This window comes from Onychostruthus taczanowskii, unplaced genomic scaffold, assembly GCF_017590055.1.
Source record: "Onychostruthus taczanowskii isolate IOZ18803 unplaced genomic scaffold, ASM1759005v1 scaffold1, whole genome shotgun sequence".
Classification (NCBI taxonomy): domain Eukaryota; kingdom Metazoa; phylum Chordata; class Aves; order Passeriformes; family Passeridae; genus Onychostruthus; species Onychostruthus taczanowskii.
The window spans coordinates 8,589,578-8,607,480 of record NW_024496525.1 but is presented as its reverse complement, the minus strand read 5'-3'; the positions used below and the strand labels follow the sequence as shown (position 1 = coordinate 8,607,480).

At 36.6% G+C, this 17,903-nt stretch overlaps 1 protein-coding gene across 2 annotated transcripts in view; it reads left to right on the top strand.

Annotated features, from left to right (window-relative positions):
• The window catches only part of GPHN (gephyrin), a 270,642-nt gene that overhangs the window by 232,806 nt on the left and 19,933 nt on the right, over window positions 1-17,903 (top strand). For both annotated transcript variants that reach the window (XM_041396794.1, XM_041396784.1), the window contains 5 exons: window positions 787-842; window positions 5,738-5,857; window positions 8,247-8,305; window positions 8,511-8,664; window positions 10,493-10,614. In XM_041396794.1, the coding sequence (XP_041252728.1) occupies window positions 787-842; window positions 5,738-5,857; window positions 8,247-8,305; window positions 8,511-8,664; window positions 10,493-10,614 (511 nt within the window). The remainder of the gene's footprint in view (window positions 1-786; window positions 843-5,737; window positions 5,858-8,246; window positions 8,306-8,510; window positions 8,665-10,492; window positions 10,615-17,903) is intronic.

The following is a 17,903-nucleotide window of genomic DNA, read 5'->3' as shown; positions in this document are numbered from 1 at the left end:
TAAATCATAGACTGAATGGACATCCTTCCTGAAAGTAGTTCTTCTCCATACAAGGTTACCTAGGTGTATATTCAGGGCTCCTGAAATAAAACCCAAGTTATTAAGATAAACGTTGTCACTGATTAGACTTCATCTCTAGGATATCAAGTTTTGACAGCTACAGATTTAAAATCAATAATAATGCAGATTTAAATGTGATCTTTCTTCAGTTTGTTTGAGCACTCTTGGCAACAGGATTGCTGTGCTTGGAAAGGCAGAGCTGCTTGTGCTTCACACAGGTTTACACATGGTAAAGCCTATAATGCCACTAATGCAACTTGCTGAAAGACCTTTGATGCAGACAGGAGTTTAAATGTCATTAGTAATTGTGCCTTCATTGTCCCTGTAAAAATGCAGATTTGCTAAATTGGAAGTCCTGAAGACTTGTTAGATCAGTGATCTCGGACTCCTAATTTTCAGTATTGAAATACTGTCATGAACACCCTTAAATCTTTGTTATTAATGTAATTCCTACTAGTCTTCATTTACAAGACCTCATACTGCCCAGAAATTTTCAGTTAAAAATACTATTTCTTATAGAACCTGTGTTTTTCAAAATAATAAACACACCTCAAATGCACCTAAAAGGTAAAATGTTTGCAGAACTTCTGTAACCTTAGTCATGAAGAACTCAAGTCACTGAAGAACTGAACATTATATCATCTTTGCTCTTCACCTGTTCTTTATTTATAATGCCATTATTTGTTTTGGTTCAGTGTTTACCATTTATGTTGTCCCTCTCAACAGCTGCTGATGGCCCAGGAGATCGATTCATCATAGGGGAATCCCAGGCTGGTGAGCAGGTGAGCACAATTTCTTTTCTCTTTTTTTAATGTATTTTTATTCTGTAAGATTTTTGCTTTGTATTTTTACAAGCCTTGCTAGTGCTCCAAAATGCAGTAGTCTTGGATGTGGTGTGAAGTAGGACACAGCTGTAGTGACCCTCCCACTATGTGCCTTGGGACATGATTTCAGAAAGTGAGGTAGTACAGTTACATAAGGAGCTAACAAGGATATCCCAAAATACTTCAGAGCATTGTGCTGACATGTCTGATAGGAGTGCATACAGTAACATTCTGCCCTGGTCCAGTGTTTGAGGACATGAGATTTCTAGTGGCACAATTCATAAGCAGAGAAAATAGTGATTTAACCCCCTCTTGCTGACAGATTTTTTAAGGATGTCAGCCCAAAAACTGTTTTCATAAGATGCTTCTATTTTTCACATGGATAGCTGCAAAATGAAGTGTATAAATTTTTTATTAAGCTTTTATAGATAGGTAGCCATCAGAACAGTCTTGAGGAAGTCTGGCAGCAGCCTGGTTTGAGGCTGGTTTGTGAGAAGAATGTTTGTGCACCTTAGCTGATACATGGATTGATTTAAAAGCAAGTTGAGGTGTGACCTGTTTGTGACCTGCTGTGCTCTGTAAATATTCATTAATAAATGTATTTCATGATTTGTTCTCAAATTCAAGAGCATATTTCATTACATTTCTGTACTCATTCTGGTAATGGGAAAAAAAATCAGTTATGTTCAACTACTGTTATTCTGTCCATTTAATCATACCTGCCAGCTGTGTTCAGGAAAATGTGAGTTAGTCCAAAATGTTTTTCCAGCTATTTCAAGTCCTGATTTATAATTCTGTGTATTGTATGTGAAATGATGGAGAAGAGGATAAGTAACAGGAATACAAGAAATTGATCAGTTTTAATGAGGATTTTATACTGTGTGCATTTTGACTACTAAACAATAAAGTCTAAGTAAAACCGACATATTTCAATAGCTCTGTCAGATTTTAGAAGTATTACCAGTTGCAGGATTATTTGGTTTTTTTTAAATGGACTTGAACTGTGACTAAATGTGTAATAGACATTTCATTTGGCTAATCATGATAAGAAGAACTGTAAAAATTATTTTTGCTTTCAGTCCCATCCATCATCATGAATTATACTTTGGTATAATAGACATTTTCTCAGTACTGATATTCATGTGAACTTAGATTAATGGATCAGTTGCACAAAATATGCAAAATTACTTTAAATTCTAAAAAAACCAAAAGCAAATGAATTCAGCAGTTTTTTAGCCTGCCTTATATTTTTAGCCCTCCTGACTGCATTTTCAAGCATTGGTCCAGAATCCAAAAGATTCAAAGACAACTATTTTTACAGCTCTTTTTATGATCACTATAAAATAGCAAGAACCAGCAGAGCAACCTGCTGAATTTTCACTCCTATCACTATTCCCCTGTCATCAATATTATCATTTTGCCAGTTAAATATCCCAGCACACTGTTGCTTTAAAGCAGTACTGTTGAAGTTGTCTCTAATGGGGACTACTTCCCATTAGAGTTCTGAAGTGTTTCAGTGTCCTAATCAGTTCAGCAGGTTTGTACAAAAGATAAAAGGGCAAATGGAAGCTGCTTCCCTCCTACAAAGTTCAAGAGCTCACAAATGTCTCTCAGGGACAGTCTGTCCTCCCAGATTACGGGGAATAGGAAGGCTCTCTGGCAAGGAGCAAAAATTGGGTGGGAAGCAAGCATGCAGAGAGAGACTATTTCTGAAAATACCAGTGGCAAGTTAGAAAAACAAGGCTGTTGACCTCAGAATAATTGGTCAAAGTTTTTTTCTGGGGCAAACACATCTTCAGGTTCATCTCCTTCCCAAGAAATTATTTATAGCCTTGGAAGGCTCCTCAGTCTCATTTCACCCTTCAGTCACTCTCAGCAGCAACATTCTGCTTTTCATGTTACAGACCAATTAACAGAATGATTCACAGCAGGGAGTTCAAAATAGATTTAGATTTGGCTCCTCCTGTAGGGAAAAAGGTTACATAAATGCTAGTAGCAAGGAAGAAGATGGGACTAGAATTTCAGGGAGGCCATATAGCCAAGTTGGACATTTCTGTATCAATTTTTAATTTGTGTGTTTTCTTATTTCCATCTCCAGATGGTCATGTTTGTGTTAACCCTTTTTCTGTATATCAGGGAAAGCTTTCAGCATTACCTTGCTTTGGGAAGGTTAGGGCACACTTGAGATTACTGGTCATGAGCCATCCACGATGGCCTGTGTGTAACACACACAGCCATAGGAAAAATGGTTTTCCTTCTGTAGACTTACATAGACCATAGCCTTTCCTACAATGCTTTCTAAAGGTCTTTGTAAGAGGCACTACAACTAACCAGCTACAATGTTAGAATGAAAAGCAGGCATTTTCCACTATTCCATTAACTCGTGCCTTTTTACAGAAAGGAGCGTGGATCATTCTAAATGACACAGGAGAGGTGTAATCATGTGCAGGAGAAAATGCCTGAGACAGGGGTTGTGCTTAGTAAATTATTTCTGGGTTTTATTCAGTGACTAAAATTGAGTAGATTATCAGTAATGAATGCAAAGGACAGAAACCAGTATTGCCTCATTGCAGGTAGAAGTGAGATCTCAAAGGCCCTTTGCAAGAGCTTCTGTGAAATTTTTGCACATTAATATGTTTTCTGAGAAGCAGTCATTTCTTTATCTCCAAAAAATCTATCATAGAGGAACACAGCCCTGGAGATTCACAAATAAATCTGGTGGTTGACTTTTGTTCATAAAGTTAATCTGATCAAATTCTCAGCAGACAAAAATGAAATTAAATCTGTGAGCAACATAACCAGTTCTAAAAGCAATTGTATCATGAATTTGTTTAAATGTATCACATCATTACATCTCAAAAAATTAACTCATCTAACAATAAACTCCAAAAACATGATTAGTTACAGCACATTTTATCACCGTAGGCTCTGGTTTGTGACAGTAGTAGACATTTTGTATTCTTTATGATGCAGTTTAATAGGCAGAATTTTTTTATGCAATACATTTTTCCTCTGAAGTTTGTTGTTTAAGCCAGCAATACTTAGTAAGTTCAAGATAATATTACCTATTTGTAATGTACCTTTAGATTATATCTACAATGGCATGCAAAATTCATTATCCAAGGTGTAAGCTTTGCCTTTTGTAACATTTCTTTTCATAAAAATCAAAATTACACACTCGATAGCATTATTTTCCCTTTTAAGCAGCTTTAGTATAAATGGCAGTGTTTCTGCTATCCATCCACAACTCCTTGAATAGTCTGGGGTGAGGAATAAAATGCCATTTTCTTAAAAGTGTTTTTTTTAATGTCATCTTGTTTAGATACCTACATTATGATAGCATGAATCTTGCCCTAAAAATATACTAACTGTGACATATGGCAAGTGTGGGTTTTATTTATGTTCTTCTCCCAGGATATTAGATTTCCATTACCTGTAGGAAAGGGTTAAGATTCAGTTGTAGGCTCAGTTGTTTCTTGGAATACAAAGGTTGCTGTGATGCTGTGGTAAGCCAGATAAACACCATCCCAGCCTTTTCCTATGGCTTCTGTCCCAAATGTGTGAAATACACACATTTCAAAGTAACACTCACCTTTCAGTGGTTATGACAGGGCTGAAGGAGTAGAAGAATGGGCAAGGCAAACAGCTTTATGCAGCTGAAGTGCTGACCACTGGTCTAGAGTTTGGTCGTGCCTGTCAGCCCCTGACAAAAGTCATGGAGTAAATTCCTGCTGGGCAGGAGCAGGTAACAGTCCTGGGAGGAACTGCCTGCAGCCTGTGGGTTGCTGCCAAATGTCTGCTAATTATAGTTTGAGAAGTCCTGGATGTATTCCAGCGCTGCATATGGAGTTTGGAGTCAGTGTGCACATGAGCTGTACGTGTGACACGTACAGAATGTGTTACTCTGACCACAGCTGCATAGATCTCTGTGTAGCACATGTTCACTTACAACGCTGAAACCTAGATAAGCCAAGCTTACTGCAGTGCTGGGAGGAGCCAGCAATGAAATCTCAGTCATCATATCGGCTTCTTTTAGTTTCATTTTTGGGATTTTTTTTTTTAGTTATTTCTTCTTAAATAGTTATGGTCAAATTACAGTTTTACCCTGGATTTTGATAAATGTTTATTAAAATAGTCTGCCTGGGGAGAAGTGTTATTAAAACTGTATCATTTGGTTTATCATGTTGTTCTGATATTTTTCTGTTCTTTGTACTGCTTCTGCTGAAACTTTTTAATGTCCTGTGACTTTATAGAGTTGTAGAATATTATCTATTTTAGGCTATTCTAAATTGACCTTCACAAAGATAGATATTCTCTGTGAACTGGTATTGAGCTGTCTTAGGAAATCTGCCTAAAAATTAAGCAGTTGGTTACATTACTATTATATGTTGGTTTTTCATAAATAGTGTGCTGATAAAACAAAACAGAACAAAAATCCAACCAAAGCAATTTCAGCCCTGGGAGCTAGAGTGCTCTGCAAAAATATTTATGTGTTGAGAACTGCTAGATTTTTGTTCGTGAAAGTTTCCATCTAACAGTTAAAATTTTAAGCCAGTTATTTTTCTTTGCCAAATATTTTTCTAAGTATTAGTATATTCCTTCTTCTGAAAGTTGTTCATGTGATAGAAATATAAGGAGAAAAAACTGAAGCCACCTAATGGGTGGCCATATAAATAAAGCCAGGTGTGAATTGGAGTTTTTTGTACCTGTTGATATCACTTTCAGTATATCAAGTGTCATGCTGCAAATAAGAATTCTGGTCTTTCAGATAGATTACTTACATCAAGTTCCAGTGGCTTGAAATTTTATTATTTTTCCAAAAAGAGATGAACTTCTTGTTTTTTATTTTTCAGCCAACTCAGACTGTGATGCCTGGTCAGGTAATGCGAGTTACAACTGGTGCTCCAATTCCATGTGGTGCTGATGCAGTGGTGCAGGTGGAAGATACAGAGCTCATCAGGGAATCAGATGATGTGAGTCACAAGTTAAAAAACTCATTTTTCTTTTCTGTGCAGCAGTAAATGGCACATGATCCAATCCTGTAAATATGAAAGACAATCATACAGAAAAGCTCTTCAGTAATCTCAGAAGTTTGAGGATTTTTGCATCAGTTCCTAGTGGCAATTCTCACTTTTTCAGGCTGTGGGAACAGTACCACAGACTTTCCTGTTCTGACTGATTTTTCATCAAAATTGTTGAATGCTGACTCTAAAATTCTTGGGAGCATGATTTGAGTGAAAGGCAAGTGTCTCTTAGAAACCCATGCCTACAATCCAATTCGAATGCCTACTGTATTGACATTTTAAAACACAGGCTAGTGGAAATCTCACCAGATAAGAAGGGGAAAAGTTTTTTTTATTACATATTGATCTCAGAATAATACAGTGAATGGCTGCTGATGTAATTAAAGCCGAATATGATTTTCTATGGGAAAGTGAACTGTTTTAAGTGCCACAAAATCCGTGGGATGACTTGGGTTCCTTTAAACTGTGCTATGAAGGCAGTTCTGAATTATCAGTGTTGGTCTTGTTTCAGCCAAGGTGGATTTTGGAGAATATTTCTTATACAAATACCTTCCAATGAGTCTGTTTAGAAAAAGAGGTTTTGTTATGAAACAAGGGAAGTGAATATTTTTTTAAACTACAACTAAGGTTTTTAAAAGACATTTGTGCTCCTTTAAAATGCGAACATTACTGACTTTAAGACCTCTGAAAACCAAGAAATGGACAAGGTGCATATTCCTCCAGAATGTAGACATAAATTTGTTTTTGAACAGATTTTCCAGCCTAACTTGAAAACATACTAGCGGACTACCTTACAGATGCTGCAAATACGAACACAGAAAAAAAAAACACCACAGAAAAAATATGAATACTGTAGTACTAATTCTGTATGCACTGTTGTCTCAACATAGTGAAATGTTCTTTTTATGAAGCAAAGGAGCACTCTGTAGACAACTTTATTCCAAAGGGTCCATCTTAGACTTCCTTTGTGTTGCTGTGTTTGCTCCTGAATCCCAGCTGTGATTTCAAGGCACTATCATCATGTTTGCTGTCATCTGAGAGAATTCAAGGCAAGAAGATGTGTCTCTTATTGACACAACTTCCCAGTTCAGCTTTGGAATGAACTATGTGTATAGTTCTGTGCTCAGATCAGCCTTTGCTCTGCTGCTGCTGTTCTGACAAGCTGTTCCACTTCACCACAGCTCAGTGTCAGCATTGTGATTGCAGCTGGGGTGTAAGCAGATGAATTCTAGTGTTCAAAACTGATAAAGACTGCAAAAACTGAAACTCACTCTCAGGATCCTTTCTCATGCCTTATTAATCTTACTAAATGCATAGATTTTTACAACTAATGAGCTCAGCAAGCTGTCTAGGCTGTCCTTCTTCCTAGCAGGGAAATTATTGAAATTATCAATCCTGCTTTTAGATTACAGATGTATATGTATAGATTATATCTTCCTGCAAATTACACCATTGCCTTCACTGCTTTTTAATCATTCCATTAGCCTTACTGAGCAAGTTTTTTGTGGCCACCTCATCTTGAGAGGACTACCACATTACAAATATAAGCACTACATCATAATGTAAAACCAGAATTTTTTCCAGTCTAAGTTTAGATTTAGTGCTACTGACAGGCTGGCACTATCTCAAAACTGAGTGTATATACCATCAATCCATTTGCAGGGCTTAAATATTAATTATAGAGGTCGTGTGCCATTTATTGGCATTGAATGAATCACCAAACTATTGACATTCTGAACAAGGAAATGCATCAGACCCTTCAGGCCACTGCCTCTTGTTCACAGTAAATAAACAAGATGAATGAGCCCCTTTCTGATTCATACAAGGCTCTCAAGTAGGAGTATCCACTACAGGAATCTACATGAGAATCCTGAAACAGCTGTGGCACATAGTTTCTTTCCACCTTTCTGCTAATGTAATGGCCTACTGTCTGCCAGACTAATGGTCTGTTAGAAGTGTCATCTCTGAAATGGATTGACCAGATCAAGTTGGCTGAGAAGAAGTAGAAAGAATCCACTCAGTATACCAGATCAACGATGTAACACAGGAAAGCTATATAAACACAGGTATCGTTAAAAAAAATAGGAAGCTAAAGCTACGTATTCAGTGCTGGTCCTCCCCTAGTGAGCTCATCATAAAGAGCATTTCTTAAAATGCTGTTCAGTTGTAGCACACATTGTGTTACAAACGTGACGAAATAATCAGGAGAACAATATGATGCTTAAGCCGTAATGTCTCAGTGTAATGTCTCAATGTCTGAGTGCTGTGTAGACTTCTGAGAAATGAATTAATCTTTGACTAGTTCAGCTGACCATACGTGATGTCCTTGTGTTTGTAGGGCACTGAAGAACTAGAAGTTCGAATCCTGGTGCAGGCTCGACCAGGCCAAGATATCAGGTGTGTATTTATTAAAATATCTCTGTTAGGAATAGAAGGGCTGATGAATTTCAAATTTTTTAATCATGAATGGTACTGACATTTTGACAGTCAGACTAAGGAGCGTCCGTGGACACTCCAGACCTGGAACAGGACCAATGAAGGAAAGGTACTTTGAATCTCATCCTCTTTTTCTTTCATGTGATTTTTCTGTCCTTATTTTCAGACCCATAGGACATGACATTAAAAGAGGTGAATGTGTGCTGGCTAAAGGAACCCACATGGGTCCATCTGAGATTGGTCTCTTAGCAACTGTTGGAGTAACTGAAGTAGAAGTTAACAAGTTTCCAGTGGTTGCAGTAATGTCAACAGGGAATGAGGTAAGAAAAGTTTGTTTAGAATTATAGTCTGAAATACTGTATCTTTTTTGAGGCAATGTTTTGGATAGTGACTTCCACCCTACTCCCAAGCAGACTCACTTTTGATGGCAACTCATGCTGACATGAGCTATTTTTGTGAGGCATCAACCCATAATAATCTGCTTGTGTTTTCTCCCTTAGGGGCTTTCTCACAGGTCTCACACTCTCTTTGCCAAAATTTTGGTAATGTATCCAACCATGTGCTGGCTGTTTTCCTCCTGCCAGCAAGGGAGAACCTACCACCAGCCTGTGGGGTAGTTGGGGTTGTAATTCATGTTGCCAGTCACGGCTGAATTTCTTTTAAGCAACACCCTCTATGTCTATAATACAAATAGCAGACAAGCTGTCTTGGAAAACTGAATAGTTCTACCAAATGCCTTATTGCAGTATTGTGCCTCAATATTCTTTCTTATAGTAGCCTGTGTTGAAATCCAGACACTCTCCTGTTGGTAGAACAGCAGATCAGCTTTATAATTGCTTTAACTACATTGGAAAAATCAGGTTTAAGATTAACTTAATTTACTAACTTTACATATGTTGTGTGTTGACCCAGACCAGCAACTCTGCCCTCTCACTTTTTCCAGCAGCAGGACAGAGAAAGAATAGGAAGAGCAAAACCTAAAGAACATGTGGGTTGAGATATGTGGGTTAAGACAGCATGAATTTTTGACTGTCCTTTAAGACAAACTTTTTGAAATCCAGCCACAAATATTAACTCGGTAGCAGTATTCTCATACAGCTTGAATATGTTCAACTTTGAAAAATTTTCATAGGTTGAATTTTGTCATCTGGGGTACAGATTGCTGCCAGATTTCACAACATAAACAGAGTGTGGCATGCAGGAACCAAACCACTAACTGAGGAATAAATCCATAGAGCTACAAGGATTACAGGTGGTGATTTTCTGATTAGTAACTTCCATAAGAAGATTCTTGCACATCATTAATGGGTCCTTTACTGGTGTAAACATTCTCTTTTGTGAAATGTTAAAACATTCTTTAACATCCTGTGACAATCTTCACAGAAACAGAGCTGCAAGCCAAAGCATAAAATTTACCCATGCTCCACTTTTCATTATTCTTACCTTACTACCTAATGCTGTGATTTTGACAGATACATTCTTATTAGTACTATTATTATTTACCTCCAGTCAATATTTTATTGTACTTTTGTGTCCTGCATTAGAATTTCTAATATATATAAAACATACATTTATATATGTATATATATGAATTTAGCTTCCAAAATACATAACACATGTGAGGTAATTGCCACGATATACTATCTTAAGAGAAAGTTTTTAATCCAACACAGTAATTGATGTAAGAACTAAGCATAAGGCTACTGTCCATTAATCTAATACAGACTGTTGTATTTAAAAGACATCTTTCGTGGTGAGCAGACAATTAACTTCAAAATGTTAATGAATGTCTTTAAATCTGGTTAACAACATCAATGAGGTTCCCTTAAAACCATTTAAAGAGGAACAAGAACATGAATACTTAAAAGTTTTTGGTTTGATTCCTGATGTCTGAGATTAGAAGCCATGTACTCAGGGAGTAAGAATGTTTTGCAGACATGAACCAGTAGAAACAACCAAAACAACATGGTGGATTGGACTAAACAAGCACATTACATATTTTATTAACTTAAATTCACTAAATCACTTTATGCATATGTTTCATGATATGTGTCTGGAAACTTCCTCTCCAACCTGAAGAAAAAATTCTCACTTGTGTAAAGCACTGTGTTGCAAGGAGACTGACTGAGAGTGTTTCTGGTTTTACAGCTGCTGAATCCTGAGGATGACCTCTTGCCAGGCAAGATTCGGGACAGTAACCGTTCAACTCTCCTAGCTACAATCCAAGAACACGGCTATCCAACAATCAACTTGGGAATTGTGGGGGATAAGTAAGTACCACATGTTAGTAAAGATGTCACTTCATATTCATGTGATGCACTTTATGGCATCCATGGGAAAAAGAAATACCAGAGAAAATGTCACTCATTACAAATGTCACAGTATTGTGACAAGGCACATCTTGGAGAAAGTATTTCACCCTTTTCATTATAGCAAGAAATAAGTATTCTAATATTAGGACAAGTCTTTTGAAAAAATATTATTTAATGGTGTTCAATTTGTTTTGCGTTCTGTTTGTTGAAACAGATAATCTGTTTCCTGTTGCAAATTGAATTTATTGCTGCAATATCCTTCCAAGCACTATACTTAAAACACATAAGGGGAGACAGTTCTACAGCAGCTGCACTTTCTTCTGGTCAAATAAAGGGAGAAGGAAAGTTTCTCTCAGAGTTTATTTTCCATGCCAAAATTGATTTAGAGTATAAAATTTTGTCATTCTGAGTAACTGTCTTTTGAGGAAGGCCCCCCCTGCTGCATATTGCTCATAATTTCCAGAAATATGTGGAAGAATTTTTTTTTTTTTTTACTTTATTGGTCTTTACTTTGATTGCCACAGAGTAGCACCCTACAGATCAGCCTTTCTGTTCATCTGACAGTGATTGCTCCTTGTTTCCCAGTGGTAGTGAAGTGACATCTCTTGAGAGCTCTGGGATAAATGATTGAAGTGTTCAGCTCTCTGTCCTTCCCAAGACTGGGCAGTGACTGCTATCCATGGCTTGAGTTTCTCAGCATAATGTATTTCCTCAGTGTATTGAGACCTAGAGGCTTTGAATAGTCTTTCTTGCTTTTCAGTTGGGGTATCAAACCAACTGACAGACTTGGTTTGACAGGGGGTTATTCAGGTCATCCCAGTGGGTAATTAAAACCATGTCCCCAGGTGCCACACCTACAGGTCTTTTAAATACCTGCAGGGATGGAAACTGCATCGCTTCCCTGGACAGCCTGTTCCAATGCTTGATGGCCCTTTCAGAGAAGAATTTTTTCATGATATCCAATCTAAATCTCCCATGTTACGACTTCAGGCCATTTCCTCTCATCCTATCATAAGTTATGTGAGAGAAGAGACCGATCCCCACCTGGCTATTCCCTCCTTTCAGGTGGTTGTGGAGAGTGATAAGGTCTCCCCTGCACCTCTTTTTCTCCAGGCTGAGCAATTCGAGCTCCCTCAGATATTCCTCATCAGACCTGTTCCTCAGATCCTTCAACAGCTTCATTGCTCTTCTTTGGAATGTCTTTCTTGTAGTGAGTGAGATTTAAGGCCCAAGAGAACTTTTTGCTTTTCTGTATTTTTTACAAATGTATTTTATGACCTTTTTTTACTTGTCAGATGCTAGCTGAACACCAGGCAGCAAACAAATGTATCAGTCTAAGGAAGTGCCTGCAGCTTTGCTTTCAGTTATGTGAGAGGTGGATTCTTTTGAATCTTAGCTATTAAAATGATCTCTGAGTCTTGAGATAGCATTACCTTGGCAAAGGTAGTAACAGTTCTTTTTAAATGTTTGGTTTTCTGCTTTTTTCTGTTTCATGCTAACAAAGCAGCTTCTGCAGAGGTAGTTACTTTAGCTCATAGAATAGAAATAATGAGCCTCCAATCACAGAATGTACTTTGCAGTAAGTTTTGAAAGAATAATTCAGTACTGTCGACTTAGCTAAGAATCTTCTGCACTAGATATCAGTATTTAGTCTTAGCAAGTCTTCTGCTATTCTTCCACACTCACATGCCCAATCCATATCTTTACAGCAAAATGCCCAGCAGTTCTGTTTCACTCAGAAGGAAAATCTGATTGTGTAAATCAGTTTGATAAGAAGCATGGTGTTATTTCATTACGTAATAAAGTTAACAGAGTGTTGCCCATACAAATATTTCAGTACATATTTTTGGACTAACATGACTGATTTGATGGAGTATGTGGCACTTGAACAAATGCAGGAGACTTACCAGAAAGATGTTTCAAAGGGTACAATTTTGACACTTTAATGTTTGTAGAATAGAGAAACAAACCTTCAGTGTCTGTTTTATGGTTTACTGAGGTTAAACCATAGATTATGTGTGTTTGTGTGTTCTCATATATATGTGTATTTTATGTGTATAATATGTATCCAGACATTGAAAAACAGGAAGATTTTATATGCCTGCAATATCTACTGGTGTAGTAAAAATACTAAAAAAAATAGTGGCAAACATATTTTTCAGAAGGAAAAATTTAAAACATGTACTTTTTTTTTTTTTAATTGATATATCATGGTATATATTTCTTCCTTCCCATTCTTTAGATTTCGGTGGTTGTTTTCATATTTCCTTTTTCTACTACAATTTTCGTGGGGTAAATTTTGCTTCATTTTACTGGGAGTGTCACTTCCTGTGCATCATAAGCTCTAATGGAGTGTGAGACAACAGCTAACAGGGAGCACAGTTGAGTATTACAATTGCTGTAATGGGTCACAGTTTCTAACCATGAAAATCCTCTTCAATTATATTTGCAGATCTAATATTCAAGCATAAAATTTTTTTTAGAGTAGTATGTGCAAAAACAAACTTAGAGGTTATTCCCATACATAATTTCAGCATACAAATCACTCAGAGGTGTTTAGGTAAAAAAATAGCTTGTCCAGCTGCTTTAAAGCCCAGGATTGTGATACATGTAAACACAGAGAATGTGAAAAGATGAGGAAGCACACTGAATGTTTGGGTTTCTGAAGAGTAGTTAGAAGCATTTTTAAAATGCCTTGGCATATTAATCATACATGAAGTTACATTTTGAACTGACCACTCACGTCTGACTTAGCCTAAAGCTGTACTTTCATTTGAAATCAATATTCTATTTCTTTTGGGAGCATTTTAATGATTTCTGAGATTGTCACTGTCATTTCTGTTCTCATAAATTGTATATATCACTCAATATTCAAAATAAAAAACAGCCATTCCAAAACCCATGGATAAAGTTTACAGTTGAAATCCTAGAAGAAAGCAATAGGAGAAAGGAACAGACCTGGGAATGTGATACAGCTGAAGTTAGGTCTGGCCAGAAGCCAAAATTTTCTCAATTTGTGTTCTTAGCACGTAAAAGCCAAGCTGTTTGAAAAGCACACATCTCTGAGTAGAAATGGAAGATAAATCCATTTCCAGAGCCACTGCAAACACAAGAAACAAGTGCAAAAATAAGGAAAGGAAGAATCCTTCTGATATTGTTGTTACCGTTTTGTTGTACATTTCTTGTCTGAATCTCAGACACGCTTGCTAAAAAATTAAAAAAACAACTGGCCCATTAAAGTTGGTATTCCAATGTACTTTTCAATGTTGTCTCCTAATAACTAGACCAAGCTAAAAGAGCTTTAATTTGTTTTGCTTATAGTTTATGAATTTATTTGTTTTTTTGGAAACCAATGATAAAAATAAGTTGCATTTCTGATCTGATCTGTAGAAGACTAATTGTCAGGATATTTTTGTGTCTGATTATTTCATTTGTGTTGTTCTTTGTATCCCATTGTTTAAAGTGTAAAGTTTAGCCCTAGCAAAATCTGCTGCAGCATAGGCCTCTGTTTTACAAAGTTGTCTTCCATTTTGACAGCTTTTCTTCTATGAAACACTTTCTTATTAAGCTTGCTAAGGAATTTTGATCATGTATGTAATGAATTCAATCTCCTCTGCTTTTACCTTTGTTTACATGAGGGCATTTTCCCCTTCTCCGCATTCTTTTCCCTATTTTCTAATTCTCTTATCATTTTTCTCAGAGGCATGTGTAATATTTAGTTGCTTCCAACAGCATTTTCATTTATGAGTCTGTCATTTCACAGTGGAGAGAGAAAGAATCTCTCTCTTTAGGAGAAAAATTCAGGAAATTCATATTATTTCGTCACTTGCTTGAAAGATTGATCTGAATAGTTATTAAATCAGCAGTTTATGAGAGCTTCTCTACATGGGAAGCGTTTAGTCTCTTATTTGTTTACCTCTCCTTTTTGACATATGGTTGGACATAGAGCTTCTAAATGACAGATAAACCTATTAAAAATCACCCTTGCTGTTGTACCAGCGTTACTCTGTAATATCCCTAAAACAAAAGCTTTGATAGAGTCTCTTCATATTTAGAATGATGCTGAAATCTTACTGAAGGATTTAGTCAGCTTCAGTTTTAAGTTTGTCGTCCCAAAAAAGGATTTAAACCTTTTGTATTTGTGAGGCTTGCATGTAATTACTACTGTTATAATATAGGTGGAACATCTGGAGTGGAGGGAGGAGAGTGGAGAAACTGCTCCAACTCCAAAATTTCTCTTTCAATACCAGCCTGATATATATCATTATATGAGTTAGGGTATGAGTTATGGGCAGAATCCAGGCACAGAATCCTAGCCTCTCCCTGCTCCAGCTTAATGCCAGCTTGGGTAAAAGCAAATATACTGTGGACAAAATTAGTAGTACCATTTAACAAATGACTGCAAGAAAATGCTTGTTAGAGAAAAGACTGTACATTAAATGTCACATTATTAGGTTTTGCTAAAGTGGCTTCACTTCCAGTACTACTCAAAAAACGATTGTGTTATAAATTTTGATCATAGCCTAATGAGTGCAGGGACACAGAGTAATGGTTTGAAGGTGATTCAGATGTGGATGTCCTCTCCTTCCTTGTGCCTTGTCAAGAATATTCTCCTTTTCAAGCAGAAATGTTTAATATCTGTCACAACAACTCTTGATAATCATTAGGGAAATCTTCAAATAAGTTGTCATATTGACAAGTCATCTCATCTAATGCACATCTTCCAAAAACACAAAGGAATGTCTGAGCCAAAACAGAGGTGAAAAAAGAACTTGTGAAATGGGACAGTGCGAGTCCCAGGGTGTCTTCTGTACAAGTAGGAAACTACATAGAGTGACAGGTAATAAAATTTCATGCTGTAGAGGTGACAGGCGCAAAGCTAATGCAGAGCAGTGTGTCATTTTCCTAACTGTGTTCAACACAAGCATGGGCTCCTTCCTGGATTAGCATGTTTAGAATCACAGCCCAGTAGTAGCACGTGACAGTAAAGAGCAGATAATAAAAAGGACAGAATACTTTGAAAATCATGTCTTTGAAAAAAGAGGGGATCTATTTGTTGGAGGAAAATAAAAATTACTATTTTTATGGTCAATTTTGGGGCTTAAGTTAACAATTTTGAAAGTCCTTGGAGAGATAAGTTCTGCTTTCAAGAGAACTTCAGCTTCTAGAGGCCAAAGTATCCTTCACTTAAATGACTTTCAACCTTCTTAATGCCCAGAGCATATATAAGAATCTGAGTTCCAAAGTCACTGAGAAATTTTTGAGGCTTGAAATTTTACTAATATCCTAGAAGAAAGTAATGAAAACTAATAAAGCCAGTAGATAGAGAGCAATCGAAGTGGTGAACACTGAAGATGGGTCACTGTGTCAGTGACAGGAATCACTTACAAAACTGGGTTAAGTATATTGTTGATACAGCCAAATATGAATTGATATATAGAGCATTAAAGAATATAAGTAAAATTTACAGGCTGGAGGTTTATATCCTAAGAAGTAAAGATTTAAGAAAATAGTTGAAAATCCTCTAAATACAAGCTCTAGCACATATATATATAAAGAGCTAATCCCCTCTAGAATTAGAAGGTTAATTTTGTCCTCACCTTTGTATTCCCAGGACAAGAACCATTAAATTTCTGAAGTGGTTGAAAGATGGACCGTGTACTAAAGTAATACCAGAACTCAGGCTGTTTAGTTCAACAGATGTTCTTACAAGATCACTTGATTATCTTTCAGTAATACTGAGCCACATGGACAACAAACTGAATAAGGTTTTTATTTCAGCAGCAATGCCTATGTATTCAAGTTAGACTGATTCAGAGTGTAAGTAAAGCATAATTTTAACAGTGATAGTAATTAGTTATTAGGAAACTAAATCAAATGCTTTGATATTCATTTGAAAATGAGATTGGATATTTATTTACAATTCAAACAGAAGCAAGTTCAGGGAGGTTCTCACACTATTTTAAATACCGAATCATAAAAAAGAGTTATTTCTCCTGGTTGCAAATAATCTCTTAAGTATTATTTCAGAGAATTAAATTAATTTTTATGTTATTCTAATGGACAATACATAGTAGAAGCATAAAATCAGAAGACTAGTACCAGCAGAAATTACACAACAGAGCTTAGCATCATGCTGAAAAATATTTTGGATTTTTGAGACTGCTGTCCATAACATTGGTGGTTAAACCAGAATCTGGGATCATTCATGAAATCCAAAAGTCTTTTGTGTGTCACTTCATAACACAGGGACCCTGTTTTGAGAAATATACTTTGACTTCATTACTCTGGCAATGAATAGAAGAGAAAATGAGAGACTGAAGGCATTTTAGGAAATGGCTTTCTTGGGAAGACTGTCAGAAAGAAACAGACATCTAAACTTTTAACCTGAATAATTTTAATATTTTTCCATCACTTCCTGTCAACATTAGAATGCATTCAATCTGACAGACCCTCTTTATGAACTATGAGGAGAAACATGGCGTGGATTTACAAGGTGATAAAAGAGGATTTTAGATTTCGTGTTGGCAGTGACTTTGGGCATGTGTAACAGTAGTGTAGGGACATTGGCCCAGTCTTCTCACATTCCCCAGTCAGACAGGACAGCAGTGTGCACAGAAGTGATCTTTGAAATGCCAGACTGAAGCTGCCTTGTGCAGGATCAGCTGGCCGTGGACTGCGGAGGGAGGTTGGCTTTGTTGTTGTTAACTGTCCAGCCAGCTGATATGAAGAAATGGCTCAAGAGTCACAGTGATGACTGATGTCATGGTCCATTTCAGTAATGAATATCTGATTTCAGGGGTTTTGTAAAGGTGTATTTACAAATCTTCATGTTTAATAAAGATTTTTTAGCATTTAATTACCCTACATTTAAGGGTATAAAAGCATAACTTATATTCATTTCATATTTCTGTTACAAACGACACTATCTAAAAATAGTTTTTTCACAGAAAAACTGACTTGGAAGAAGTATATGTAAAAGGTAATGCTGCTTTCATAATTGGAAATTCATAACAAATCATTAATTGTTTTAAATAAGGTCCTGACAGGAGTAACTTTCTCAGTTTTGGACATTTTTTCTAATCCTGCCTCTTGCAGCAGGGTATGAAGCTTCTCATGAATGAAGTGGCATCTTTATTGACTATGGAGTTATAAAATTAGGATAATTACAGCTCTTTCCCCCTTGAAGTTAAGAAGGTGACAGTTATTATGCCTTGAGACCTATTTCCTGAATAAGAAGCTAAAAG